This window comes from Haliotis rufescens, unplaced genomic scaffold (assembly GCF_023055435.1).
Source record: "Haliotis rufescens isolate VD_foot unplaced genomic scaffold, xgHalRufe1.0.p SCAF_3, whole genome shotgun sequence".
NCBI classification, from domain to species: domain Eukaryota; kingdom Metazoa; phylum Mollusca; class Gastropoda; order Lepetellida; family Haliotidae; genus Haliotis; species Haliotis rufescens.
Genome location: NW_025964001.1, coordinates 8,768,533 through 8,796,529, shown reverse-complemented (window position 1 = coordinate 8,796,529; position 27,997 = coordinate 8,768,533). Strand labels below are relative to the sequence as shown.

Here is a 27,997-nt window from a genome sequence, read left to right as displayed (position 1 = left end):
TGTATGTTGGCTTTATGTGGGATGAAAGCTCGAAGTGACACTGTTTGCCCTTTTGATTAAACCTATGAGCATGGGATAGTGCTGACAAACCAAGAAACATGATCTGGACTTCGATGGCACGAACAGCGGATCCTGGCACAACTAAGGGACACAAGCCAATCTTTCCCTTTTGGAGGCGTTTATTCTCCTTTATGATATTTACACATGAATAGACATTCACAAACATTCTTCATCAGCTGATGATTTCCCTTTTGCCTTTGATGTCATTAAAATAATTTGGCAGTAAAGATTCACTCAAATTGTTTGGACATTTGTACCAAAAATTACAATTTGATAAATATTCCCCATACATGTCCTGACATTCCTCTTTGGCAGGCATAATTCTATTTACCATACAATGTTATTATTTGAAAAATATGAAAAGTGATGATTGGGTACCAGAATTTCTGATCTTGTTGGAGCTCCTCTGGAAATAGTTTATGATCAGGATCTGAATTTTCTGAATATTTTCATTGTCATACACTATATGTCATAAAAATATACTTCAAAACAAGCAGAAACAGATTTCCACTCCTCGAGGTACTCTTATATATATATAATCCAAGACAGCAGACATACAGTAATTTGATCTGGTTAAGGTTGGCATGAGTGGCATCCATTTTTCCTCAATTTAAGAATTACGAAATTTCTTAGATCTACCTGTCAGATATTGAACAATACATCATTAAAAATTACTTTTTCAACATAGCAACTTCTTCGAAGCAAAGGGAAATTAACAGTGACAAACAGCTTTACACAGGGTAGACACAATTTTATGGATAACAACTTCTTTAATCCTGTAAAAAGCGAAGTTTCGGTATAGATCCTTATACCGTTGTCAAGCCAGTCTTGCTTGACAACAGTATAAGGATCTATACCGAACATCGCTTTTTAAAGTATTAAAGAAGTTGTTATCCATAAAATTGTGTCTACCTTGTCATCCGGCAACTTCTAAGTAATGCCTATCAAACAATTTAGCTTCACACAGTCTGAGACTGGTCATGGAGACGATGACAATAGAGCACCACAGCATAAGCAATGTGGAACATGACGAGGCTTGCACACTCAATTTCTGACAAAAATCCAAGCTTCATACAAATGATTTCTTCTGATTTCAGGAGAAGAATAAATCAAAACGATGGAAATGCTGTGAAGTTAATTTGGTACATGATCAGTATCGGGCAGCAAATACACATACACCAAGACAAGCATTACGGATAAAATCTGTGTATCAAAACTTGAACTCCTTGTACTTCTTGGCTGACTTGCCACTGTCTTGCTGCTGCTTTTTCCTTTTCTGAAACAGATAGGAAAGAGAGAGATGTGAAACAAAATCTGACGGAGATATACCGTATATCGATGTGTATAAGGCGACCCCACGTATAAGACGACCCCCCTGTACACGCCTTCAAAATCAACCCAAAATCCTATACTCCGTGTATAAGGCGACCTGGAATGAAGCACATCACAAGTGCGCACACAAACCTTATATATGCAATAAAAATATGTTTATCTTGCGTTGTTTTTTCTACGATGATTGGTCGCGTGTGTAACTCCAGCACATGTTGCCATTTTGTGTTTACACGGTACGACACCAAATTGGTGCCCGTAAAATAAAATTCATTTATGAAGTAATAACATATAAGAGACAATGGTGAGTAATTAAAACAGCGGGAATTGATTTCAGCTTCACCGGTTATCACATGTTAGGTCACATGTGCAATATGCAAATGCTTACCAGTACTTCTGGCTCTCTACTCACGGATGTTGATTGGAACAGTGCAGATATAACACCGATATGAGTGACTGAGTGAGTTGTGCTTAGCACTGCTTTTAACAGTATTCCAGTTAAACCACAGTGTGTCAGCTTAATGTAGGAGGAAAGCCCGAAGTGATTTAAGTCTCAGACATTTACAACTTTGCTGAAACCCACGAGCACGGGTATGGTGCTGAGAAACCAAGAAACAATCAGGGTAAACTAGGAATCGCACCCACAATCAAATGTTTCTACCATGCTGAAGGGATGCAACTCTGCACAGCAAATTGTGGTAAAACAGACATGACATATAGCCATGAAACAGGATGAGATATGAAACACTAAACGCAGGGCTGTAATCTTACATTTTGTAGCAAAATCTATCTCTATAGTAAGGTTGCAATAAGATACACAATACAGTTCATGATGACTGACCACTGTCCATGAATCAAATGCATCATATTCTACTACCAATGACAAAAGACTCTTCTAATACAAATTTAGAAATCCTTCATAACAATGGCTTGAGATCTGTTCTTTACAAAATCAATGGTAGAATTTATTTTTATATCCAATAACATGTCCTCATTATTGATACTTGTACCACCACCCTACCTGTAATGAAGCACAAAGCACAACTACCATGTACCTATTTGATGTAAAGTTACAGCTACATTTTTTGGGAAAAAATACCAGTTGGCATGTTATGCCTTGAACAACACAACTATACAGATCATGGATACATGCAATATACGTGTAGAAAAGGCTTAAAAATTAAACATCTTTGTCAGTCATCTGAGAATTATTAACTTCATGACCATAAGTGAAGGTCTTTTTAGATAGCATGTCACCGTTTTGAAGTACTGTCAAATTCTCTCAAGTTTAGTGCATTTCAAAGCAGATCTCAAAGTCATTATGTTTTTTTCCAAATTCAATGCATTTCCAAGACAAATATCCTAACTTATAAGATATTTCAAAGAGATTCTTCGAAAGACAAACAATTTTGTACAAATCCCTTTGAAAGACAAGGTCCCTTGAAAGAAACCATATTCAAGGTCCTTTGAAGGTGAGTGAGGGAGTATGGTTTTACGCCGCTTTTAGCAATATTCCAGCAATATCACGGCGGGGGACACCAGAAATGGGCTTCACACATTGTACCCATGTCGGGAATCGAAAACCGGGTTTTCGGCATGACGAGCGAACGCTTTAACCATTAGACTACCCGACCGCCCCTCCTTTGAAGGACAGACCTCCCAGTTCAAGGCCCTCCAGACTCATTATTCAATGAGCTCTGAGACCCGTCTATGCCTGCGTCTGGCTCACCTTCTGCTTGGCGGCGTGTTCAGCCACCATGTCACTCAGGTCCTCCTTCTCCAGCTGCGACTGCTGCTCCCGTACTGTCTGGTCGTACTTCGCCTGCATCGCCGCAGTGTCAAGGTCAAGCTCCTCAGGGTTCAAGGACACTTCAATGCCCTCTGTAGGAACCTTATCGCCCACCTTCTTGGCTGTCACCTGAGAACAAATGTATCATAACAATCACACACAAAAAAAAAAAGGGGGGGGGGGGGGGTTGAATCTACTTGATCCAGTGATCCCCTTAACTTTCAACATAATGGCTATGTCAAAGATCCCTTGACTTTCAGTCTTGATCTCAAACACTGGCAATCATGGTGTCCTAGGCATGGTTACAGCCTGTAAGTGGTAGTTTCCTAACACAGTCAACATCCATGGTGCTGCTACAACCTTCATCTTACACAGAATGCATTAGGCTTAAGAAAATTAAAGAAGTGCTTCTCAGGCAATGACTTTTGAAATATAGGGTGGGTGGCAGTTTCTTTTTTGTTTCGCTTGTTCAAACTAGTATGTAACCAAATAAACAGTTGTTAAACCTGGGAAAGGGCCTCCCTACATAAACAAGCATACAAACTCATATTGCCGCCATGACCATAACACGAGATGTGCAGTAAAGCAGTGCGTATGTAAAGGGAAGTAACTGCGTGCTATATTGGATTGCATTTATTAGGATTTTTTTAATGTTTTTTGAAAATGGAAATAAAAACAAAACGTGCAGCAGACTTTGCGAAGATGCGGTTGGTGCCTGAGAACCAAGACTATTATTTTTTTCAGCCTTATGTCAGGATTTATACCTAGAGTACTGGGGTTTCATTTCTTCAAATATTTGTCTTTGAAGGTTAAGTTTGGGGATGAACTAGTAACAGTATGCAACATATGACATAAAATTTGAATGGAGTCTGAGCTGCTTTACTTGTGACTCCTGAACTTCGTAGTCCCATGAAACTGCTGATTTCAACATGCGTGCTGACAACACTCACCCCTGTCATATCATACACATGTGCGGAACCCATCATTGCTCCGCCCACAGCTGTCTTCTTCTCCGGCAGCACAGTGTAGAGAGCAGGTGTGTCACCTCCCTGGTCCATCGCATCCTCGATACGCCGCTTTCTTAGCTCAATCATCTCCGGTGTCTCCACACCGATAGGTACTGATGTCATGCCGCTTGGAGTCACCAGACTGGAGGATACAGATGGAATGACACACTACATTCAATAACAGACATCTTGCCAGCTGATTTGTCTGTGTTCCTCTACAGACATTCAATACATCTTGTGAGTTGGATGGCTTATTTCTATTTATGTTTTATCTCATTTTCTCAGTTTCTGTCAACTGATTTGAAGAATCTCAACAAGTGCTAATTTTCTTGCATACAGTTAAAGTTATATGTGGATCAGTGGATGAAGGCATGTGCTGTAATCCATAGTTATGATGGCTGATGGCATGTGCTGTAATCCATAGCTATGATGGCTGATGGCATGTGCTGTAATCCATAATTATGATGGCTGATGGCATGTGCTGTAATCCATAGCTATGATGGCTGATGGCATGTGCTGTAATCCATAGTTATGATGGCTGATGGCATGTGCTGTAATCCATAGACATGATCACACCAACTCGCATTATTATCCCCCTATTCCCATCGTCACCGGTTATCATGTGTCTACGTACCCCTCGGCTGGCGTCACAAGGCCTGTCTGGTCATCCTCGTCTGACTCTTCCTCCGACTCTTCTTCCGACTCTGATTCTGACTCCAGCTCTCCCCAGTGACTTTTGTCAATCTCCTCCTCCTCTATAGGGGCCTACAACAGAACAACATTCATCTTGAACAGTTCCAACACTAACGCATCCTCTCTCATGTCTACAGGGGTCACTGATACAAGACATACACCTGTGCGTCAGGTAGACCGTACATCCTGGCCAGGCAGGGAAACTAACAATGAGACACAAAGGCAAATCCATGTTGCTTTCACTCTTTGCAGCCATGAAACAATGAACTGTTTGTTTGTTTGTTTGTTTGTTCGTTTGTTGCTTAACGCCGCACTCAGCAATATTCCAGCTATATGACGGCGGTTTGTAAATAATTGAATCTGGACCAGACAATCGAGTGATTGACATCATGAGCATCGATCCACGCAATTGGGATCGATAACATGTATCAACCAAGTCAGCGAGCCTGACCACCCGATCCCGTTAGTCGCCTTTTACGACAAGCATAGTCGCCTTTTACGGCAAGTATGGGTTGCTGAAGACCTATTCTACCCCGGAATCTTCACGGGTCAAAACAATGAACTGATAATAGTGCTATGAAGACTGAGCTGTGTAAAAGGAGGGTTGAAATTAACACAAGTCCACCAGTCAGAGACTACAGTAGAAATCCTTGTGGACTATACCACTTTTGCCATTAGGTAGATAGCAACATTGTAGCAGATCATTTCTGTGGACAAGTGAAAATGAACCTATTATTTTTAACCCTGAAAAAAAAAACCCTGATCCTGTCTTCTTCAAGGACTAGGGAATTTTTCCTCATGACAAATATATTTTGGGTTATTTATTCAACATTCCACAATAAGTGTCTAAAGTTGTCTTTGACACAGAAAATAGTAAGGATATTTGGGTCCCTTTGGAAATCATCTTATCTATGTCCATGTGAAACAAAGTTATTATTAACTTGGCTATTGTAGTTCTTGGATAACATCTCAGCAGGTTCAAGTAAGCAGAAGTACATGTAATGATTGGTTGGTTGTTTAACGCCGCACTCAGCAATATTCCAGCTATATGACAGTGGTCTGTAAATAATCGAGTCTGGACCAGACAATCCAGTGATTGACATCATGAGCATCGATCCACGCAATTGGGATCGATGACATGCATCAAATAAGTCAGCGAGCCTAACCACCCGATCCCGTTAGTTGCCTCTTATGACAAGCATAGTCGCCTTTTACGGCAAGCATGGTAACCGGAAAACCTATTCTACCCCGGATCTTCACGGGTCGCATGTAATGGAAGCATGGTGAGAAAAGACAGGAAGTGACTTACTGGGAACTCTCCTCCCTGGGTACCAAACACATCTCCATACAGCGGCTTTCCGTTCTCGTCTACTGGAGGCTTGCCCCAGCCACCTGCGTGATAGCCGAACGAACAGCCCTGCAACACAGCGTGGTGTATAACATCATACACTCAATGTTTAATGGGGACAAAAGAATTTCTAAATGTTCATCAAGTGACCAGAAGAAGCCCGCTGATGTGTGCAGACAACAATGATGAAACTGGACAGTAATCTTCTTTGATGCCAGATTTCTTTCGATGACATTCCACACCATGTCCTCAATTCTTTTCATTGACTAAAAAATCCTGGTTGTTAGGTGTTGGGTGGAGATAAAATATAGCCATATCTGAATTTATCATTGCAGTCTGTGCAAATACGTTAGGAGAAGCCTAAACTTGATTCTTGGCATCATTTTCATCAGATTTCAGATATTACTATAGACTATTATTTTTATTATTTATTATTTGTTTGTTGTTTAACGCCGCACTCAGCAATATTCCAGTTATATGACGTCGGTCTGTAATTAATCGAGCCTGGACCAGACAATCCAGTGATTGAAATCATGAGCATCGTTCTACAAAAATTGGGACACGATAATATGCATCAACCAAGTCAACAAGTCTGACCACCCGATCCCGTTAGTTGCCTCTTATGACAAGTGTAGTCGCCTTTTACGGCAAGCAGGGTGACTATTATTAGCTGAACTGACTTGACTCAACACAATGTTTCTAGAGAGCAGTGGCTAAAGTCACAGACTGTCATGGTCATGAGGCGAGCACATCAGTCCTTTTGTTTACACATGGTATGTCCTTTCTTATAAGAAATACAGGATTCAGACAAAAAAGTATCGCTTTATAATGACAATGAGTTATATATACAGACCAACCAACAAGAAATGTGGAATTACATTCACCCAGGGCATTCTTTGTTCCCCATACTTGATATAACATATTCTCTAATTATCTGTCCATGGTACCACCGTTTTTACACTTGTGTTGGCTCAAGCTGAGAGCAAGCATGAAGGATACATACCTCTGGAATGGGAGCATTGAGTCCTGGTATTTTCAGATTAGGGTAGGATGGAGGAGGGCCATATCTCTGCATAGCAATCAGCCATGGTGGGGGAACCTTGTCCGAGTTCTGAACAAAATACATTCACACATACAGAGATCATCTACATCAATTGGAAAGGTTAGTATAAATTGTATATTTATATGCATAGTGTGAGAAAAAAATTGCAATTTACAATATGTATAGAGACAATAATCCTTCAAATATACCCTGGTGCATAATAATCTGCTAAGCTTATGTTGTGCAGGATATAGATGAGCTTAATACAAATGTGCTTGATTTACAGACAAGGTGAACGAGAGAGGTAGATTTTGATATTCCTAAGGTACATTCCAAGACTCACCGCTCCCACTGGCATTCCAAGAGCAACTTTTAAATCATCAGACAGGTTGCCTGGCTTTTTCTCCTTCAATCTGGTCTCAAACTCCTTGCCCTGCAAAGAAAGACCACAAGTGAGTGAGTGAGTTGGGTTTAACGCCGCTTTTAACAGTATTCAAGTTCTATCGCGGCGTGTCAGCATAATGTGGGAGGAAAGCCCAAAGTGATGCAGGTCTCAGACGTTTACCACTTTGGTGAAACCCACGAGGTATGGTGTTGACAAACCTAGAAACATAATCGGGGCGAACCTGGGATTTGAACCCGCAATCATAGGTTTCTGGCATGCCCAAGTTAAGTAACTCTGCACAGCAAATCGCGGCGCCTTAGACGACTGGGCCACCTGTGCCCCTCACAAAAAAACATTGTAGAGTGTATATCAATCATCTAGGAACAACGTATTCTGTTCAATCAACATCAACCATCATAGGATAGACTATGAATAGGGCCTTTGTTTTACCACTTAATCTCAAAGAAGGTGTGTGCTTGAGATAAACAATGATAAAAACACAAAGGAAATATTGAAAAAGAAGAAATCATTATTATGTGAAATTTTGGGTCTGTGGATATGGTCAAAATAGTCTAATAAACTTCAGGACATGAAATAAAATGAGCAACTTTGTTTGTTTGTTTGTTGTTTTACGCAGCAATATTCCAGCTATATGACGGCGGTCTGTAAATTATCGAGTCTGGACCAGACAATCCAGTGATTGACATCACGAGCATTGATCCACACAGTTGGGATACGATGACATGCAACAACCAAGTCAGTGAGCCTGACCATCCAATCCCGTTAGTTGCCCTCATGGCAAGCATGGGTTACGGAAGACCTATTCTTCCCCAGATCTTCACAGGGCAACTTTGTTTGAAAACAGGCACCTCTTCTTTTTTTGATTGCTCCTTAACTTGTATGTGTTGTCTTACCTCATAGTAGAGATCTCCATGTATTGTCATCTTGGGTTTGGTCTGGAACCTGAAGAAGGCATCGTGGAGCTTCTGGTAGTCAATGTCAATCTTGCCCATCTTTGGTCGGACTCGTTCTCGCATCTTGGCCTTCAGCGTCTTTTGATCTTCCTGATGGACAAAACATTGACATATATAAGCTGTATTGCCTTATACAGGTGATGCTCGTATGGTGCTGGCAAACCAAACATCAGAATCAGGGTGAATCTGGGATTCAAACCTATGCTTTTGGGATCCTTGAACACTAAGGGACATAACTCTGTCTTGTTAGTAGTTTAACGCCACACTCAGCAATATTCCAGCTATATGACAGCGGTCTGTAAATAATAAAGTCTTGACCAGACAATCCAGTGTTTGACATAATGAGCATTGATCTATGCAATTAGGATACAATGACATGCATCAACCAAGCTATCCCCCTTGAGGTAACGAGTAATGAATGTGTGGATTCCCCTCCATAGGAGGCATGATCCCTTCAGAACAATGTATACCAAGGCTTGTTCTGTTTTCAAACTGTTTCACAATCACAAGCAGGTGGAGATTATGAATACCTTGGTATCAGTATCCTATGGTAATTGTAGGAGTGGAATACATCGGAATTGGGTAACTGCAATGTGTGACCTCGCTGATGATACATCACAGTACTCAGATGTAGCAGACTGCTACATCTGATGAGTTCAAGCTCCGTGCAAAAAAGTGATTGAAATTCAATTATTTATTAACTCCTATAGTTAACATTGGCATACAACATTCACAGATGACATTTTTCTTATCATTTTCAATTCAAAGCTACTTTCTACCTTTACTTCATCAAACAGGAACCCCATTCAACAAAACAATCTCAATTCAATTTCAATGTTCAAATACTGGAGTTGATAGTCGTACCATTACAGTAGCTGTCTGGACCATGGCCCACTTGCACAAAGCAACAGTACAACTACAGTAAGTCTGGGTCAAAGTACTAGTATCAACAGTCAGTGCCAAGACTGTTTTGAGCAAATGGGCCCAGGTTTAAGTATATATCTGCACTAGGTGTGAGTGTGTTGGGTTTAACGCCGCTTTTAACATTATTCCAGTTATATCACAGCGTGTCAGCTTAATGTGGGAGGAAAGCACGAAGTGATGCAGGTCTCAGATGTTTACCACTTCGGTGAAACCCACGAGCACAGGTATGGTGCTGACAAACCCAGAAACATGATCGGGGCGAACCGGGATTTGAACCCACAATCATAGGTTACTGGTGTGCCCAAGGGATGCAACTCTGCACAGCGAATCGCGGCATCCTAGACGAGTGGGCCACCCGTGCCCCCTATCTGCGCTAGGACCAAACACTTACCTTCTCTGCCAGTGCTGCTCTCATCTCCTGTATGCCGGTGGCCTTGATAAAGTCGGGCAGCTCGAATGGTGGCTTCTCAATACCTCTCTTGCCCTGCAGGTACTTCCTCTTGTATGACCAGTGGCGGGGAACCGGCACGGTGTTCCTTGTGGCCTGCGTGCAAACAGAGGATCTTTCTGAGTGTGTGAGGGTGTTAATGTGATTTTTCTTAACAGGGTGTGTGAGGACGTTAACAGGAAATTTCTCAACTGAGTGAGAGTGTTAATGTGTCATGTAGCATCAGCCATAGTTAAGCCATAAGTTAAGGTGAAATAGGTTTAACGTCGCTTCCAAGATTATTGTACACACATAGCGTGTGTGCGTGCCTGCATGTACAAGTCTGGATTGATGCCCAATTATAGTACTAGCTCACTGAGATACAATGCTGCAGTTGAACATGAGTACCCCACTCAGACACAGTATACTGAGCCAACCAGTCTTTGTTTCAGCTCTTAACGCCGAGCGCAAGGCAGGGTAACACCAAGTACCATCTTTTAACGTCTTTTCGTATGATGCGGCCTGGGATCGAATGCTGGACCTTCAGGTCTCTGGGCGGATGCTCTACCACTAGGTTTAAGCCATGTGCAATTTATAAATACAAAAAAATATTCTCATCCAAACAATTCAAACAACAGTAACGTAAATAGTAAACTGCTTTAATCTTAATATTTTCAGCAACATATTTATCATTATCGATTCATTTCTGAATGTGACATGTACACAGTGACATGCTATGCCAGTTGGGGGTAGCGTCTGTAGACAGTAGCTGGGGTAGTTACCTTCAGATGGACGAGGAGTCGGGGATCTCTTGCTGTAACATCCTGCATCTCCACCACATCTGGTCGTGTCACCAGCTGTAACATGTAACACACTGTTGTACGTACTTATACCAGGGGAAAGGGGAGACTACACAATAAGTCACAGCTGTAACACATGTAACACACTGTTGTACGTACTTATACAGTGATCGCTCGCTATTGCGCTACCAATGGGGTCCAAATAATTGGTGGGCGTTATAGACGATGAGCTGTTTAACCGAGGCCGAGGCGGGGGAGCGCGCTCGGCAAATCTCAAATCATCAATAGGCCTATGTGTTTATCTCACGTCACGTCAAAATAGTATATATTTTTATGGACCTAGATCTACCTGTAATATCATTCATTTATTAAATCTGTCATATTTCACAATGTCTGAAATACGTATTCCATTCTAATTTATCATTTTTTATCAATAAATTAAAAAATTATTCACTATTTCCCGCGATGTTATTGAAAATAAAATTCTGGGACACACATTTCGACAACTGGTCCGCATCGAACATGTCAAAGAGCAAAATAAAGACTATTTTAAGCAAATCTTTAAATATATTATACAAAGTGATAAATAAAATCAACAAAAATATATCTAAAAGTAATCAAACTTACATCTAAGTTATTATTTCCATCGTTTCGTGCGATCGCGTGTAATGTAGGTCAAATGACATCTCGGCTTTCGTCGCCTTGAATTCTCGGCTCGGACACAACGTTTAATGCAAAAATATATGCATGAAAAATCTTTGTCACAGCTCGTAACCTAGCACTATACATTCGCAAAGTTCCATATTTTTAATATATATCGTGATTTCCTGCTTAAAACGCTCAGAATAACACGATTTAACAAAAAATCTTTCGCTAACTTCTGAAATTTATCAAACACGAGCTTTGTATCAAAGCTTGATTGGCTGCCTGAGGTCACGTGCTCAAAATTGACCAATCACGAAACTTGTAGCAGATTTTGGCAAGAAAGCGTCATTAGAAACAAATTTTAATCCAATGAAATCGCTTGTTATAACTACGGGGAAAAAACAGGCGATGTTACGAAAGCGCGATTACGAAATGAATGACCGCCGTGTTGTGACAGCAACTACATTTGTGTGACAGTTTAGCCTTAAATTGGATTGCCCACTAATTAAGAATATAAACTTCACTTGTGGTTCTCTTTTATTGCATGCATGCGCTTCTAAGATCAAAGGATGTATAGTGTGAAAAGTTAACTAGTTGAACAATCGTATTTCCGGGACTTGCCACGGATATTTTCAAACAGATTATTAGAACTCCATTCAGCGATAAACCGTTGATTATGCAATGAGAAGCGCTATGTGCAAATAAACAACGAACAACAATACAATCATGTCTGTGTAAAACTCTCAGTATTAAAAGTGTACATAAATTTTGGGAGCCATGCGTTACCGCGCGTAATAACCGAAGTAGCGCTTTATCGAAGAGCGCAATAGCGAGCGATCACTGTACCAGGGGCAAGGGGAGACTGCAGAATAGGTCACAGCTGTAACACATGTAACACACTGTTGTACGTACTTATACCAGGGGAAAGGGGAGACTACACAATAGGTCACAGCTGTAACACATGTAACACACTGTTGTACGTAGTTATACAAGGGGAAAGGGGAGACTACACAATAGGTCACAGCTGTAACACATGTAACACACTGTTGTACGTAGTTATACCAGGGGAAAGGGGAGACTACACAATAGGTCACAGCTGTAACACATGTAACACACTGTTGATTGTATGTAGTTATACCAGGGGCAAAGGGAGACTACACAATAGGCCACAGCTGTTTCACATGTAGCACACTGTTGTACTTAGTTATACCAGGGGCAAGGGGAGACTACAGAATAGGTCACAGCTGTAACACATGTAGCACACTGTTGTATGTATGTAGTTATACCAGGGGCAAGGGGAGACTACACAATAGGTCACAGCTGTAACACATGTAGCACACTGTTGTACGTAGTTATACCAGGGGCAAGGGGAGACTACACAATAGGTCACAGCTGTAACACATGTAACACACTGTTGTACGTAGTTATACCAGGGGAAAGGGGAGACTACACAATAGGTCACAGCTGTAACACATGTAACACACTGTTGTACGTAGTTATACCAGGGGAAAGGGGAGACTGCACAATAGGTCACAGCTGTAACACATGTAACACACTGTTGTACGTAGTTATACCAGGGGCAAGGGGAGACTACACAATAGGTCACAGCTGTAACACATGTAACACACTGTTGTACGTAGTTATACCAGGGGCAAGGGGAGACTACAGAATAGGTCACAGCTGTAACACATGTAGCACACTGTTGTATGTATGTAGTTATACCAGGGGCAAGGGGAGACTACACAATAGGTCACAGCTGTAACACATGTAACACACTGTTGTACGTAGTTATACCAGGGGCAAGGGGAGACTACACAATAGGTCACAGCTGTAACACATGTAACACACTGTTGTACGTAGTTATACCAGGGGCAAAGGGAGTCAACAGAATAGGTCACAGCTGTAACACACTGTTAAAGTAGTTATACCAGGGGCAAGGGGAGACTACAGAACAGGCCACCAGCTGTAACATGTGTAACACACTGTTGTAAGGGGAAACTACAGAATAAGTTACCAGCTGTAACATGTAACCATGTGATGACATACTATAATACCTAGCTTACCTAGGCATAGAGAGGCTACAGAATGAGTCCCAGGGAGCTTCAAGAGTGAAGGTGATATTAAAGGTGACAGAGGTGGGTATAAATAATAAGGAAGGATAAACTGTATCAGCACTGTAGATCACTTCAAGGAACTGACCTGTTTGAGCTGTGCCACACTCAGTCGCGTCAGTTTCTTCATCTTCTTCTTCGACAATTTTGGAGTTTCTTCCTCTGGCGGAGCATCCTGAATGACATGAGGAGAGTTAGTGAGTTGGGATCCTGACTAGTGTTTCAAACAACGCATGGCGTATCAAAATAATGTGACAGGACAGACAAAGTGACACTAAAGGAAATCCATGAGCACAGACATGGTACAGACATACCAAAGGCCATAAGCTATGGGATTCGAGCATGATCAGCTTGGCTAGAGCATGTAATTCTGCAGCTCATAACAGAGTGCCAGATGGTTGAATGAAAGAGTTGCGTTGTCATCTGAAATAATAACCATGATATGCAGAAAGACTAGAATTTGTCAGATTGACCTTTTGGGGTAGCTAAATTTGTCATGTCGCAATGGAGAGAAACAGAATAGTATCACAATATGACGTACAGTAAACTACGGTTATAACAAACTCAAAGGGACTACTAATTTTAGTTCGTTATAACCGTAGTTCGTTATAAGAACATATACAGCATGACTACAGCAAGTAGTCGGGACCAAAAAGTAAGTTCGTTATATCCGTGAGTTCGTTATAAGCGTGTTCGTTATAAGCGTGTTCGTTATAAGCGTGTTCGTTATAACCGTAGTTTACTGTAAGTGATAACAGTTTTCCAAATAAAAATAATGTGCCAGGCCGCCATCTTATTGTGACAATTAAATCGAAACATAAAGTTACTGCAGGCCATAAGGACCACTACAAATTTGAAACTATGAGTCCGATATGAAATCTACCTGCCACGGGCCTACAGGCAGGCACTTATTTAAAGGACAAAACATCAACACAAACATTGATTTCAATTTTGTTAACATGGTAAAAATAAAAAATAAAAGTGTGATCATCATATTACATAGTAAAGTTTTTCAACTTCTTAAACATGCTCGTACGTAATGAGTATCCTGCAGACAGATAATCGAACTGTATAACATTTTCACCAAACTTCACTTCTACCAGAAAGTAATCTGTACTACAATGGTAGCATCACCTCCAGGACTAAGGCAACTCTGTGCAACAGGGCCTCCATCCATCCACTCACCTCATCATCGCTGTCGCTGTCACTGTCATCCATCTTCGGCACCATCTTCTCCGGCTGTTTCTGCTCAGGTTTCTTCTCCTCAGCTCTCGGCAGTTCCTTGGGCTTCTCTGGCTCAGAAATCTGGAACATACCGGCAGCAACGATTTGAAAAAAAAGCTAAAAGGGAATGAGTCAACCAGTGAGGGAGCTACCAAAACATGCACCTTAAATTATTCTGTCTCCCAGTGGGTACCTAAAGTACTCACGGAAATGAAAAAAACCTGTCTTTTCGATCTCAGATTTTAAATAAATGCAGTTATTATACAAAATATATAAATATTCAAACAACTCAAATAGTACTAATTGGCCTTGGCACAAATACAGCGTATCAAAGGTTTTTACGTCTTTTTACACGTAAAAGTGTGTAGAAATATGAACAAAACAGACTATTGTGAAACTGATATTAACCAGGTGTTAGTAGATCAAGGTGAATGTCCATGACCTATGACACCTTGACGACAGGTGAAAACAGGTGCTTGAAACCCACGTGCATTTGATTTGTCAGTGGTTAGTGATTTGTGAGTGACATTGTGGGATAGTGAATCATCGTCAAAATATCAAAAGGTAAAAGTAACATATTCCCTTCTCAAACAACAACTTACATGTCATTATTATTATGTACATAAACATAGCTATTATTTTTATTGTTGTTTTGATAACTTTTTTCCAGGCTAATTTGCATAATGCCTATAGCCTGTTTCTGCCATGTCAATTTGGACTTAGTTTTATTTTTGAATGTTGAAAGTGCCTACAAATTACCTCCTGTAAAGTACATTTTGTATTGAGCACTGAGATAAAGCTAGCAAATCCAGACTAGTACTTTTCCAGTTGTTTTGTTATTTCGTATTTACATCTACGTAATGCTTTGTGTCGATTATTAAATCCAGCAAAACAGGTTTTTTTCATTTCCATGAGTACTTTAATATTATCTCCCCTATCACATACCGTATTCGGCGTAATAAGGGCCCAGGGCGCTCTCAAAATAAGAAATAGGGGGCTCTTAATAGAGTATTATTTTAGTGAAAGAATCGAGTTAAAAGATAAATTCTGTGGTTTATGCTGACAGCCTGAAATATTTATGTACGACAGATATATTTTTCAAGAATTTAATTGCCCATAATTAGGTGTGCATATAACACATGAGTGCGTATTATACGCGAATAAATAAGTCTTGTGTACATTGATCAATCGGAAGGGGTGCTAATTAGGATTGTTCACTGGCCAATATATTAGCAAATATCGCTTATTAGAGCGGGGCGCTTATTACGTCGAATACGGTAACAGAAATTATCAAGCCTGGATAATTTCATAATTCAGTCAGTCAAAGAATTGTACGAGACAACTCCATGAGGAGATGGGGAGAAACATGACTTTACTTTAGTTCACAATCTGTTTTTATTCTAAATGCTAAGAAAAAGTCAGTATTTATTCTAAATACTGAGAGAAAGTCAATATGATCACCTTGAAAGCATCAAATATCATGGCGAAGGTGTGATAGTTAGGATCCATGGGGTCCAGGTCCAGCTGCTCCTGAACGTACCTACACAAAACACAGGACAATACAGACATGCTACATATATGAGCCTTGTGTACATGTAAGGCACTTCTCACTAGTGACAGCAACTTCATCGCTAATGCTCCAGTGCACCATGGCGTAACAAGGGAAATATGATGATAATATCTTTTAAACCCACTTACTCTATATGTAGAGATCCCCATATACTCTATGTTTAAGCCCTCATTACTCAAAGGGGGCACGGGTGGCCCAGTCGTCTAAGGCGCCGCGATTCGCTGTGCAGAGTTGCATCCTTTGGGCACGCCAGAAACCTATGATTGTGGGTTCGAATCCAGGTTCGCCCTGATTATGTTTCTAGGTTTGTCAGCACCATACCCATACTCGTTGGTTTCACCGAAGTGGTAAACGTCTGAGACCTGCATCACTTCGGGCTTTCCTCCCACATTAAGCTGACACGCCGCGATATAACTGGAATACTGTTAAAAGCGGCGTTAAACCCAACTCACTCACACTCACTCATTACTCGAGCTCCTTATGTAGTTGAGGCTAAAAAATAACAGTCTTGGTTCTCAGGCACCGCCTGCATCATCATAAAGTTTGCTGCTCGTTTTGTTTTTAATTCCATTTAAAAAAAAATCCAAAAAAAACCCATTAATAATTCGAAGTCCAATGGTAGTCAAATACTGCATTCCAGTATTTTACTCATCAAGGAAATACATTAATGTAGGGAGGCCCTTTCTCATTGATTGTACACAATTGTTTATTTGGTTAAGCTACTGTTTGTTTGGTTACATATCATTTTGAACTAGCATTACTCTAGTGGTTAAAGCGTTCGCTCGTCACGCCAAAGACCCGGGTTCGTTTCCCGACATGGGTACAATGTGTGAAGCCCATTTCTGGTGTCCCACGCTGTGATATTGCTGGAATATTGCTAAAAGCTGCGTAAAACCATACTCACTCACTCACTCACACCCTAGCTCCCTACTTAGTGTGTGCAGGTCCCTCCTTACTCTAGCTCTCTACTTACTGTGTACAGCCCCTCCTTACTCAAGTATCCAACTTCTCTGTGTCCTCCTTACTCTAGCTCACTCCTTACTCTGAGTATAGCCCCTCCTTACTCTAGCTCTCTACTTACTCAAGCATCCTACCTACTGTGTCCTCCTTACTCTAGCTCTCTACTTACTCTGAGTATAGCCCCTCCTTACTCTAGCTCTCTACTTACTCAAGCATCCTACCTACTCTGTGTCCTCCTTACTCTAGCTCCCTACTTACTGTGTACAGCCCCTCCTTACTCTAGCATCCAACTTCTCTGTGTCCTCCTTACTCTAGCTCACTCCTTACTCTGAGTATAGCCCCTCCTTACTCTAGCTCTCTACTTACTCAAGCATCCTACCTACTGTGTCCTCCTTACTCTAGCTCTCTACTTACTCTGAGTATAGCCCCTCCTTACTCTAGCTCTCTACTTACTCAAGCATCCTACCTACTCTGTGTCCTCCTTACTCTAGCTCCCTACTTACTGTGTACAGCCCCTCCTTACTCTAGCATCCAACTTCTCTGTGTCCTCCTTACTCTAGCTCACTCCTTACTCTGAGTATAGCCCCTCCTTACTCTAGCTCTCTACTTACTCAAGCATCCTACCTACTGTGTCCTCCTTACTCTAGCTCTCTACTTACTCTGAGTATAGCCCCTCCTTACTCTAGCTCTCTACTTACTCAAGCATCCTACCTACTCTGTGTCCTCCTTACTCTAGCTCTCTACTTACTCTGAGTATAGCCCCTCCTTACTCTAGCTCTCTACTTACTCAAGCATCCTACCTACTCTGTGTCCTCCTTACTCTAGCTCCCTACTTACTCTGAGTATAGCCCCTCCTTACTCTAGCTCTCTACTTACTGTGTAAAGTCTCTCCTTACACAAGCATCCTACCTACTGTGTTCTCCTTACTCTAGCCCCCTACTTACTGTGTAAAGTCTCTCCTTACACAAGCATCCTACCTACTCTGTGTCCTCCTTACTCTAGCTCCCTACTTACTCTGAGTATAGCCCCTCCTTACTCTAGCTCTCTACTTACTGTGTAAAGTCTCTCCTTACGCAAGCATCCTACCTACTGTGTCCTCCTTACTCTAGCCCCCTACTTACTCTATGTGAACTAGTTCTTCATCTCTCTTCTCGGAGTCCTGCTCAATCCTCTTCTGCAGTTTTTGCTCCTGCAAGCGACTTCTCTTTGCCTTCTTCTTTTTCTTCTTGCGCCGCTTGTTCTTGGACTGCCAGGGGAAAGTTACAGTAAATACCAAACAAAAGCATCATCAGTGAAAAACCTCAGAACGAGAAAACCTTTAAACACCAAAAATCAAAACGATATAAACACAATAAAAGTTGACCTGATCAGCCACATATACTATGCAAACTTAGTAGGGGATATTTTGTTTTGAGCTGAAACTACAGGAAAATACAGAGATGTCTGGCAATGAAAGCAAGTGATTTATGTGGCAAGAACATTTTCAAAGAAATCATGCTCCCCAAATCAGTCATTAAGCATGTGACCTCAGATTTACCATTGTCACTCAGACTTGGACGTGAGCAGACGCATATTGTCATCTTGGAAGCAAATGCTCAAAGACACTTTATGAAACACATTTAATCATTAATGAAGCACAGATGGAATTTGCGTGCACAAAGTCCACTTGTCATCCCACAACTTACAGCATGTCACTTGAATCAGAGGCGTCAGATGTCTAGGGAACATCAGCACTGGGATAATCAAGGTTCACTCTCGACTTCCATGACCGAAGGAAATGAGTTTGGAGATGTCCTAATGAGCATTTTGAGCACGTTAACGTTGTACAGCATGATTGTTTTGGTGTATAACAATGACTTGCCGAACTGCGCTCCATACTGTCTATGGCAGATTCACATGTCAACGCTATCAGGAATACAACAATGCATCACAACATGTTGGGCAACGTTTCATCTTTCAAGATGATAATGCCTGTGTTCATCATGCCAGAGTTGGGACCCAATTCCTCCAACAGCAAAACATCCATGTCATGCCATGGCCAGCACTCAGTCCTGACCTTTTGCCTAATGAACATTTCTGGGATGCCAGTGGCAGACTGTTGGGTGGAGGTGAGGTGAGGTGAGGTGAAATTGGGTTTAACGTTGCGTCCAAGATTATTGCACTTATATAGCGACGTGCATGTACGAGTGTGTGTTTGGGTGGCTGCTTGTACTAGTCCGGACTGATGCCGATTTATAGTGCTAGCTCACTGAGATACCATGCAGCAGTTTAACATGAATACCCCACTCAGACATAGTATACTGACTCCGAGCCGACCAGTCCTTGTTTTAGCCCCTAAATGCCGAGCGCCAGACAGGGTAACAACAAGTACCATCTTTTAACGTCTTTTGGTATGACGCGGCCAGGGATCGAACCCCGGACCTTTCTCTCTGGGCGGATGCTCTACCACTAGACCATGGAGGCGGTCCCACTGTGGAGTGGAAGAACATGAGTCATGCCTCTATGAATGTGTGCCTGTCTGGCCAACAGATGTGGTTTTACCCAATACTAGTGATGTTGGCTGCAAAAGGCAAATTTTGAATTTGACCCGTCTTCTTTAACGACCTAGAGCGCCACCATCTCATCAGACCAACCATTAGAACCCATTAGATCTGATGGCCTACTCCCCAGCAGATATGATCATGTCATTTCCATTTGCCAGTACCATGTAGATCAGAAAATATGTCTTGATGATTCCCACTATCCCATACTGTTTTTCCATAGTATATTTGGTGGATCACGTCAGTCCAAATATGGGACAATAGATATCATACCTCCTTGGCACTCTTAGACGGCGCTTCCTTGACCTCCTCCTCCTCCTCCTCCTCCTCGTCAACGTCTGCCTCCAGATCCTGTCTCTCATCCTCATCATCATCATAGTCTTGGTCATCATCGTCATCTGGGATATACACGAGGAATGGGCATGATATATTCCTACAGACCTCAGCAAAACTGAACGTTTGCATCATACCAGTCTTAACATAGGCATAAATGTTAAATGTCTTCTCAGGATACCAACAAGTGGACACAGACTCACCATCTGGCTTGTCTAACATGTCGACACAGACTCACCATCTGGCTTGTCTAACATGTCTACACAGACTCACCATCTGGCTTGTCTAACATGTCGACACAGACTCACCATCTGGCTTGTCTAACATGTCTACACAGACTCACCATCTGGCTTGTCTAACATGTCGACACAGACTCACCATCTGGCTTGTCTGACATGTCGACACAGACTCACCATCTGGCTTGTCTGACATGTCGACACAGACTCACCATCTGGCTTGTCTGACATGTCGACACAGACTCACCATCTGGCTTGTCTGACACGTCTACACAGACTCACCATCTGGCTTATCTGACACGTCTACACTCACCATCTGGCTTGTCTGACACGTCTACACAGACTCACCATCTGGCTTGTCCAACATGTCTACACAGACTCACCATCTGGCTTATCTGACACGTCTACACTCACCATCTGGCTTGTCTAACATGTCGACACAGACTCACCATCTGGCTTGTCTGACACGTCTACACAGACTTACCATCTGGCTTGTCTAACATGTCTACACAGACTCACTATCTGGCTTGTCTAACATGTCGACACAGACTCACCATCTGGCTTGTCTGACACGTCTACACAGACTCACCATCTGGCTTGTCTAACATGTCTACACAGACTCACCATCTGGCTTGTCTAACATGTCTACACAGACTCACCATCTGGCTTGTCTGACATGTCAACACTCACCATCTGGTTTGTTGAGGTGCTCCAGCTCCTCTGGGGTGACTCCCACTTCCTGGGCTCGCACGGTCTTGAACTCAAGAACCTTCTCCAGAGCTTGGGGCAGGCGGATTTCCTTGGGCAGTGGCTGGGGTGGGCGTTGCTCCATCTGAAGTAAACATGACTTGTTCTGTTTCCATAATTTTACACATGTGATCTATGATCTATGAGATCTATGAGTATTGCTAGAGGGCATCCACAAACTTAACTGTCATGGCAAAACATTAGTGGACAGGCCTCTCCATAGTGAATAATTGTGTATTGACAATTTTGTTTTTTGTTTATACTTACCCACTCCCACCTGATATATTAGTTGGAATTGTTTATAAATTAATCATGCTTTGCAAATGTTCCTCAATATGACAAATGGCAGAAGTACTTTGAATAGGCTTCTAAGACAAGAACGTAGATTAAAAACCCACCACAGCACAGAATACCCCTGGATGTAAGTACAACATCATATTTATAACTCACAGGCGTCATCGACTGTTTGTCATCCAGCTGAGGAGGTGGCAGTCTTGGGGGAGGTCCACCATGTTGTGGAGGAGGTCCACCATGTTGTGGGGGAGGTCCACCATGTTGTGAGGGAGGTCCACCATGTTGTGGGGGAGGTCCACCATGTTGTGGGGGAGGACCACCATGTTGTGGGGGAGGTCCACCATGTTGTGGGGGAGGTCCACCATGTTGTTGGGGAGGTCCACCGTGTTGTGGGGGTGGCTGTTGACTCCCTGGGGGGCCTCCCATCATAGGTGGTGGTCGCACTCCCTGTTGTGGGGGTCCTTGGGGAGGGTGGGGCGGGATGCCCTGTGGTGGGATGCCCTGTGGCGGGACACCTGGGGGTCCTGCTGGAGATGAAGAAGGCATCCCCATCGGGTGTGGCGGCATCTGCCCCTGGGGTGGGGGGCCTGGCTGAGAGACTGGAGGAGGCGGCTGTATGGGGGCCGGGCCGGGCTGGGACATCTGGTTGGGATGGGGCATGCCTTGATTAGGTCCAGGTCCTGGGGAACATGACAACATGATGATGGAATGTTTCATACAGCCTCAGTCGGCAATATCAACCTTAAATGTCATCACACTGTGAACAGACAAACCAGTGGTTGATGGTGGGAAAACCAACTTATTCCATTTGGGTATGATGACACATGGTCAACGCTGACTGCTGGTTTCTCATGGTGGTGGTGGTGGGCACAGGTGGCCCAGTCGTCTAAGGCGCCGTGATTCGCTGTGCAGAGTTGCGTCCCTTGGGCACGCCAGAAACCTATGATTGTGGGTTCAAATCCTGGTTCGCCCCGATTATGTTTCTAGGTTTGTCAGCACCATACCCATGCTCGTGGGTTTCACCGAGGTGGTAAACGTCTGAGACCTGCATCACTTCGGGCTTTCCTCCCACATTAAGCTGATACGCCGTGATATAACTGGAAAACTGTTAAAAAGCGACGTTAAACCGAACTCACTCACTCTCTCACTCATGGCGGGCACCTATTTACTAACACTTCACATGCAGCATCCACTAAATCTTGAAACCACCAAATCAACTTTTCAGTCAGTTTATAGCATAAGCACAGAGTAGAAGGGGCCTATTTAGCCATTACAATCCAACAAAGGCAGAGTACATGGTGTACAGCAATGTTAGTTATTTATAAGGAGCTGCACCACTTGTCTTGTTGACATTAGGCATTCATATCATGCATATCATGAGTGAGTTTGGTTTTTCGCCGCTTTAAGCAATATTCCAGCAATATCACGGCGGGGGACACCAGAAATGGGCTTCACACATTGTACCCATGTCGGGAATCGAACCCGGGTCTTCGGCGTGACAAGCCAACGCTTTAACCACTAGGCTACCCGACAGCCCCATCATGCATATCGTCGGCTGCAGTATACTTCCACTTCTTTGCTGTGTCGCCATACTTTTCCATATCAGTATTCACAGAATATATAACCAACACTCTCCACTGACCTGATTGTTGATTTTCCATCATCACCATTGGCTGATGAGGTCTGTCAAAATGGATCTGTAATTGAGAAGGTATATAATTACGTACCAAACATGCCAAAAGATAATAATGAAGAGGACATCAAGCCACATGAAACGATTAGCCAATGTAATGTTATGCTGAAGCAGGCAATATTCCAGCTGGGATATGGGCCAGGCACACAAGTGGTTGATAGCAGGAGCAACAACCCATGCCTTGAGTTAGTTTCTACCGCTGAATATGTGTGACAAAATGTGTGTCCCACATTTTTTATCCACTAGTCCTTATAATGATAACATATACAGAACCCTTAAAAATGGCAAATTTCTACTAGTCCTTATGATACCTTAACTTTTGGGCAGTTTGGCAAGGACTAGAGGACTAGTGCCAATTTCTAACGCTGCATATTGTGACCACCCAATACCCAACTCTGTTGGTCCTAACTTTGGCTGTGGTGGACTTACTCTGCCCTGGAATCCAAAAACTTAGTTATCATGTCTGGACCAGAAAAACAGTGACTTATATTTGGAGCATGCCATTGGGTTACAATGACACGCTATCAACCACGTCGCCAAGTCTGACTCATGATCCATTAAAACGCCCCGTACAAGCATAGGGTGCTGGGGACCAATTTGATTAAATCTATTGGTGAAACAGCATTATAATCCAGTAGTCTCACCACCTGCTCCCTGATCTTCTCGATCTCCAACATCTGCTGCTGCTGCATCACCTTATGCATCAATTCTGGACTCATCCCTTCCTCCATACCTGGAGGTAAGGCTCTGGGGATATTTGGAGGAACGCCTGGCGGCATTCCCTGGGGAGGCCGCGGAGGAACGCCAGGCGGAACACCTTGTGGGGGAACACCGGGAACGGACTGCGGCACACCTTGTGGTACGTTGTGTGGCACCTGTGGAGGAGGCATACCTGGTGGCCCGGGGGGGCCAATACCCTGACCCATAGGCTGGGGGACAGGCGGGAGACCCTGGGGGCCTCCTTGAGGCATCTGTGGGGGCATCGGTGGGGCAATCTGCTGGGGTACAGGGGGAGGCCCAGTTGGTGGCATCCCCTGGGGCATACCTGGAGGCACACCCTGCATTTGCTGCTGCATGGGCTGTGGGACTCCAGGGGGTGGGGCGAACACCATCATGGTTGCGTCCTTCTGACGCTCTGCTTCCAGCATCTGTTGTTGAAGCATTACTTTCCTCTGCAGGTCATCATCAAACCGACCAACATTCATCTCATCTTCCATTTCTGAAATCAATCATGTTATTTCTCATCATGCTCATAGCATGTAAAGCCTCAGTGTTCAATACATAGTGTATGTCATTGGTTACAGTTTCTGGTTTTCACAGCTTCACTGAAGAACATAATAGCTTGTTTACTTTTACAGTTGACATGAGGGGACGGAGACATATGAAAAGCATTTGCTAAAAGACGTCAATTCCAAGAGGGGTGAGCCAAACGATGTATATAATGTGCAATGAACAGAAGACTTCATAATGTTTTCATTTTCTTTTATCTTTTTATTCTTTATAGTTTCAGCAATATTCCAGCAGGGGACACCAGGAACAGGCTTCTAGCATCATGTGGGGAACGGAACCACTTGGATATAATCATGACAACGCTTGGTTATCAGCCCGTAACATACTTAAGGCCATAGGCATAATGTTGTATATCTTTACTAAGTAGAAAGAATATACAACTTACTCTGACTCCCCAAGAAGTAAAATCTCTACAAATAACGTAGGCACTGTTGTTCACTTTGAACATTCAAAGTGACCGGAATGTCACTGTACATCTGGAAAGTGTTGCAAGCAGCAATGTACTGTGAAAACTGCGAGTGGCACATATTTGCAACACTTTTTTGACATAGTTATTTTTGCAGACCAACAACCAACAAAAAACGTAAGGAGGCATATTTCTTTGAGTCATTTCCATATATTGTCAAACCAGGCAGTACATGATTAAATACATGATTCCTCATATTATGTTTCCTTAACTATATCTTGTGACTTTGCTACCATAGTCTGATCAGGAAAGTTCACCTACCCACCAATCTTGTCAAGTTGTCAACACTGTGAAGGCCTGACATACGCCAGACAAGGTGTCACAAAACATTCCAGATGAACTTAAGGCCATTGTAAGCCACTCCCAATAATTTCAAGGTGTAAAACTTTCCAGATTTACAATATTTGCAGTGAAATTATACACACAATGCAGTAATGTGATTGTCTTCCAAGTTTTCTTTTGTCAATTCTTCTAGTTTTTATTATATTTTTTTTAAAAATCACACAAATCTCATCTTAATCTACATGCCATATCTGAACTCCACTGAAGTACATATCCTACCAAAATAACATCTCTCTGAGGATTTTTTAAAATATATATTTTACTGGCATGAACAAATCCGAATCCCATTAATTTGTATTGCCACACATCATACCAATTTTTTGTCTTCCTAGTTTCTCAGTAGACGATTCTCTAAGAGTTTTAAGGCTTTTCCTTTAAGGAGTTTGAAAACAAAGAGCCATGACATAAGCTCACTAGGACCTTCGGTCCTCATCAAATGAAAATGTTAAGATAAGCTATTAAGTACAATAGTCTATAATTGATCTGTATCATGGTATTGAGGAAAGTTCTTATTATATTTTGACACCATTCATTTGATAACAGTATTATCAGCATAGTATCACAATGATTTCAAAAAGTACTACCACAGATAATACACATAGGTTGCAGGTTTACTCACCATCCTCTGGAAGATCATCCATCTCATCCATTCCCTGTGAAAAAAGGTACTGAATTATTCTTAGTGATGGTAATCATGGTAATCAATGGTACTAAGCATCATGTTTTACTTATATATCAAGTATACATGCAGTGTTGGTCAGATCAATTTGATTTCTTGCCTTGAATTTCTAGGCTAAAAAAATAAAACAGTCACATCTAATACTGACCAGAATGCAATTCCACAATGTGTTTTACCACTTTGGCATGACTTGGTCATTGTGTGGTTTTTATATTACTTCATGAGTTACATGGGGCACAAGTGACAGAGAAGTGTCCCCTGGGCACGCCAGAAACCTATAATAGTGGGTTCGATTACTGGTTTGCCTGATTATATTTCTAGGTTTCATGAAACCATACCCATGTGCATGGGTTATTCCAAAGTAGAAACCATCTGAGACCTGCATCACTTCATGCTTTCCTACAACATCAAGCTGACATGCAATGATATAACCTGAATACTGTTCAATGTGGCATAAAACTCAGCTCACTCACTCTGTCATAAGTCACTGACAGTATTTATATCAACTGATCATTAGGCAAATTAATTAATTTCCAATTAAAAGACTCTACTCACAGCCATTCTGTTATGTGATTCTTCTTTAATGAGTTTTCAATTCTGAAAATAAAAATGAGTATGATCATTAACATAATCATATTTATGAAACATTAGTGTGTGTTTTAATCAAATAAAGTACCACATGTACTTGTCATATCTATGTGTGCAGGAGGGTTTCTTGTGCTATTTGTATTTCAATCCGGGGTAAATGTCTGGGCATTTTCTGAAGAGGTTTCAACCAAATTATTCATCCTAAAAACCTGTATTAACCTCCAGTTGGTCTAAACAAAAACAGCAGTAAATAGGCCACCATTTTCTCCATCTTTGTCCATATCCAGGTTGTATCAATTTGGGGTGTATTCCACTTTACCAGGCACACATTTCCATTTCAATTAGCTAGCATGGACGATCAAACTTACACTGCCAGCTTGAAGCTAAGCTAGGCAAACGAGTTAATCAGAAATAATAAGTGCTCATTAACCAAATAATTAGCACTGAGTTGTTTACATTTGTGTGCATGCACACAGCCATTTTCTCTGAAAAACTTGAAACTTGAAAAAAGTTGTACAGATTTTCCTCAGAATAACCATGATTACATCAGACATGTCAGATTAATTTGTCACAGTTGTTGTTTGATTGGCAATTGGAAATGTGTAAACACTGGATAGTCTCCAGGCACCACATGAACTAGGATGGTAAGATGTTTTTCAAACATTTTTGTCAAAGTTCAGACATTGATGCTTTAATGAGTAAGTGGGTTGGGATTTACACCGCTTTCGGCACTGTGGAGGCAATCTCAATGTCTTCAAGCATTGTACCCACGTGCAGAATTGAACACGAGTCATTGGTGTGACAAGCAAACACTTTAACCACTAAGCTACCTCATTACCCAACAATGTTGCAATGTTATTACAGTTGATCACATTCGTTGAACATCTGACTGATAGGCGATAAGTTTTCCTACAGGGTTATAGTCAGTAGGACGTGATCTGTTTTCCCGTTTGGGCCATGCTTCATTCAAACACCAACGACTGCACTTTTCAATGACAACTCAATACAGGATTGCATCAATCAAACGACACGGGCTAGTTCTACTATTTTGAGAGAGGGGGGCCTTGGTAGGCAATATTTATAAACGATAGAATACTGGTGCGCCCACCAGTAATAAACAATACACTTCCACGGTGTTGCAGGTGCGCGAAAACTGAGACTGGAGTCACGAATAAAAACAATGAGATTGCTGATGTAGCATGTTCTCTGTAATCGCAATATATTAATAAAGTGATCAAATGTTTCGAAAATCTACACCTACCAATGCCAGAGAACCCAATCTGTATTATCCAAATCACTGTATTTGTCAATAGCTCGTTTCACGTTTTCCCTACGACGCCATTTTACGTTTGGTTACCTCGGTTCATGATGGTCGTCAAAGAAAACCTTTTCTAATTTTTTTTATCTAAAACTTACATCGTATTGTATCAGAATACACAAAATAAAAAAGAATCAAATAAGGAAAAAGGGTTTCCAGGTATACCCCCCTCACCCATAGGAA

General features: G+C 42.0%; 1 protein-coding gene across 1 annotated transcript; it reads right to left on the bottom strand.

The window, feature by feature from the left end:
- Positions 1-161: 161 nt before the first annotated feature.
- LOC124140923 (splicing factor 3B subunit 2-like) lies at positions 162-27,866 on the bottom strand. The gene is made up of 22 exons (XM_046508762.2): positions 27,758-27,866; positions 26,464-26,505; positions 25,849-25,882; positions 23,776-24,350; positions 23,081-23,135; positions 21,595-22,118; positions 21,088-21,229; positions 20,102-20,226; positions 18,410-18,534; positions 16,220-16,298; positions 14,720-14,839; positions 13,623-13,709; positions 10,761-10,835; positions 9,943-10,095; positions 8,568-8,717; positions 7,612-7,701; positions 7,230-7,337; positions 6,188-6,295; positions 4,820-4,950; positions 4,129-4,327; positions 3,119-3,307; positions 162-1,336 (listed from the first exon to the last, which is right to left on the bottom strand). The coding sequence occupies exons 2-22, from the start codon at positions 26,467-26,469 to the stop codon at positions 1,271-1,273; spliced, it is 3,141 nt and encodes a 1,046-aa protein (XP_046364718.2). The 5' UTR covers positions 26,470-26,505; positions 27,758-27,866; the 3' UTR covers positions 162-1,270.
- Positions 27,867-27,997: the final 131 nt, after the last annotated feature.

What these genes read in the sequence shown, in the direction of transcription:
- LOC124140923 (XM_046508762.2), bottom strand. An exon ending in CGTCTAAGAGTGCCAAGGAG is followed by an intron (nt 18,535 to 20,101) that starts GTATGATATCTA and finishes TTCCCCTGGCAG; the next exon opens with TCCAAGAACAAGCGGCGCAA. An exon ending in ATGTGTATGATATGACAGGG is followed by an intron (nt 3,308 to 4,128) that starts GTGAGTGTTGTC and finishes ATTTGTTCTCAG; the next exon opens with GTGACAGCCAAGAAGGTGGG.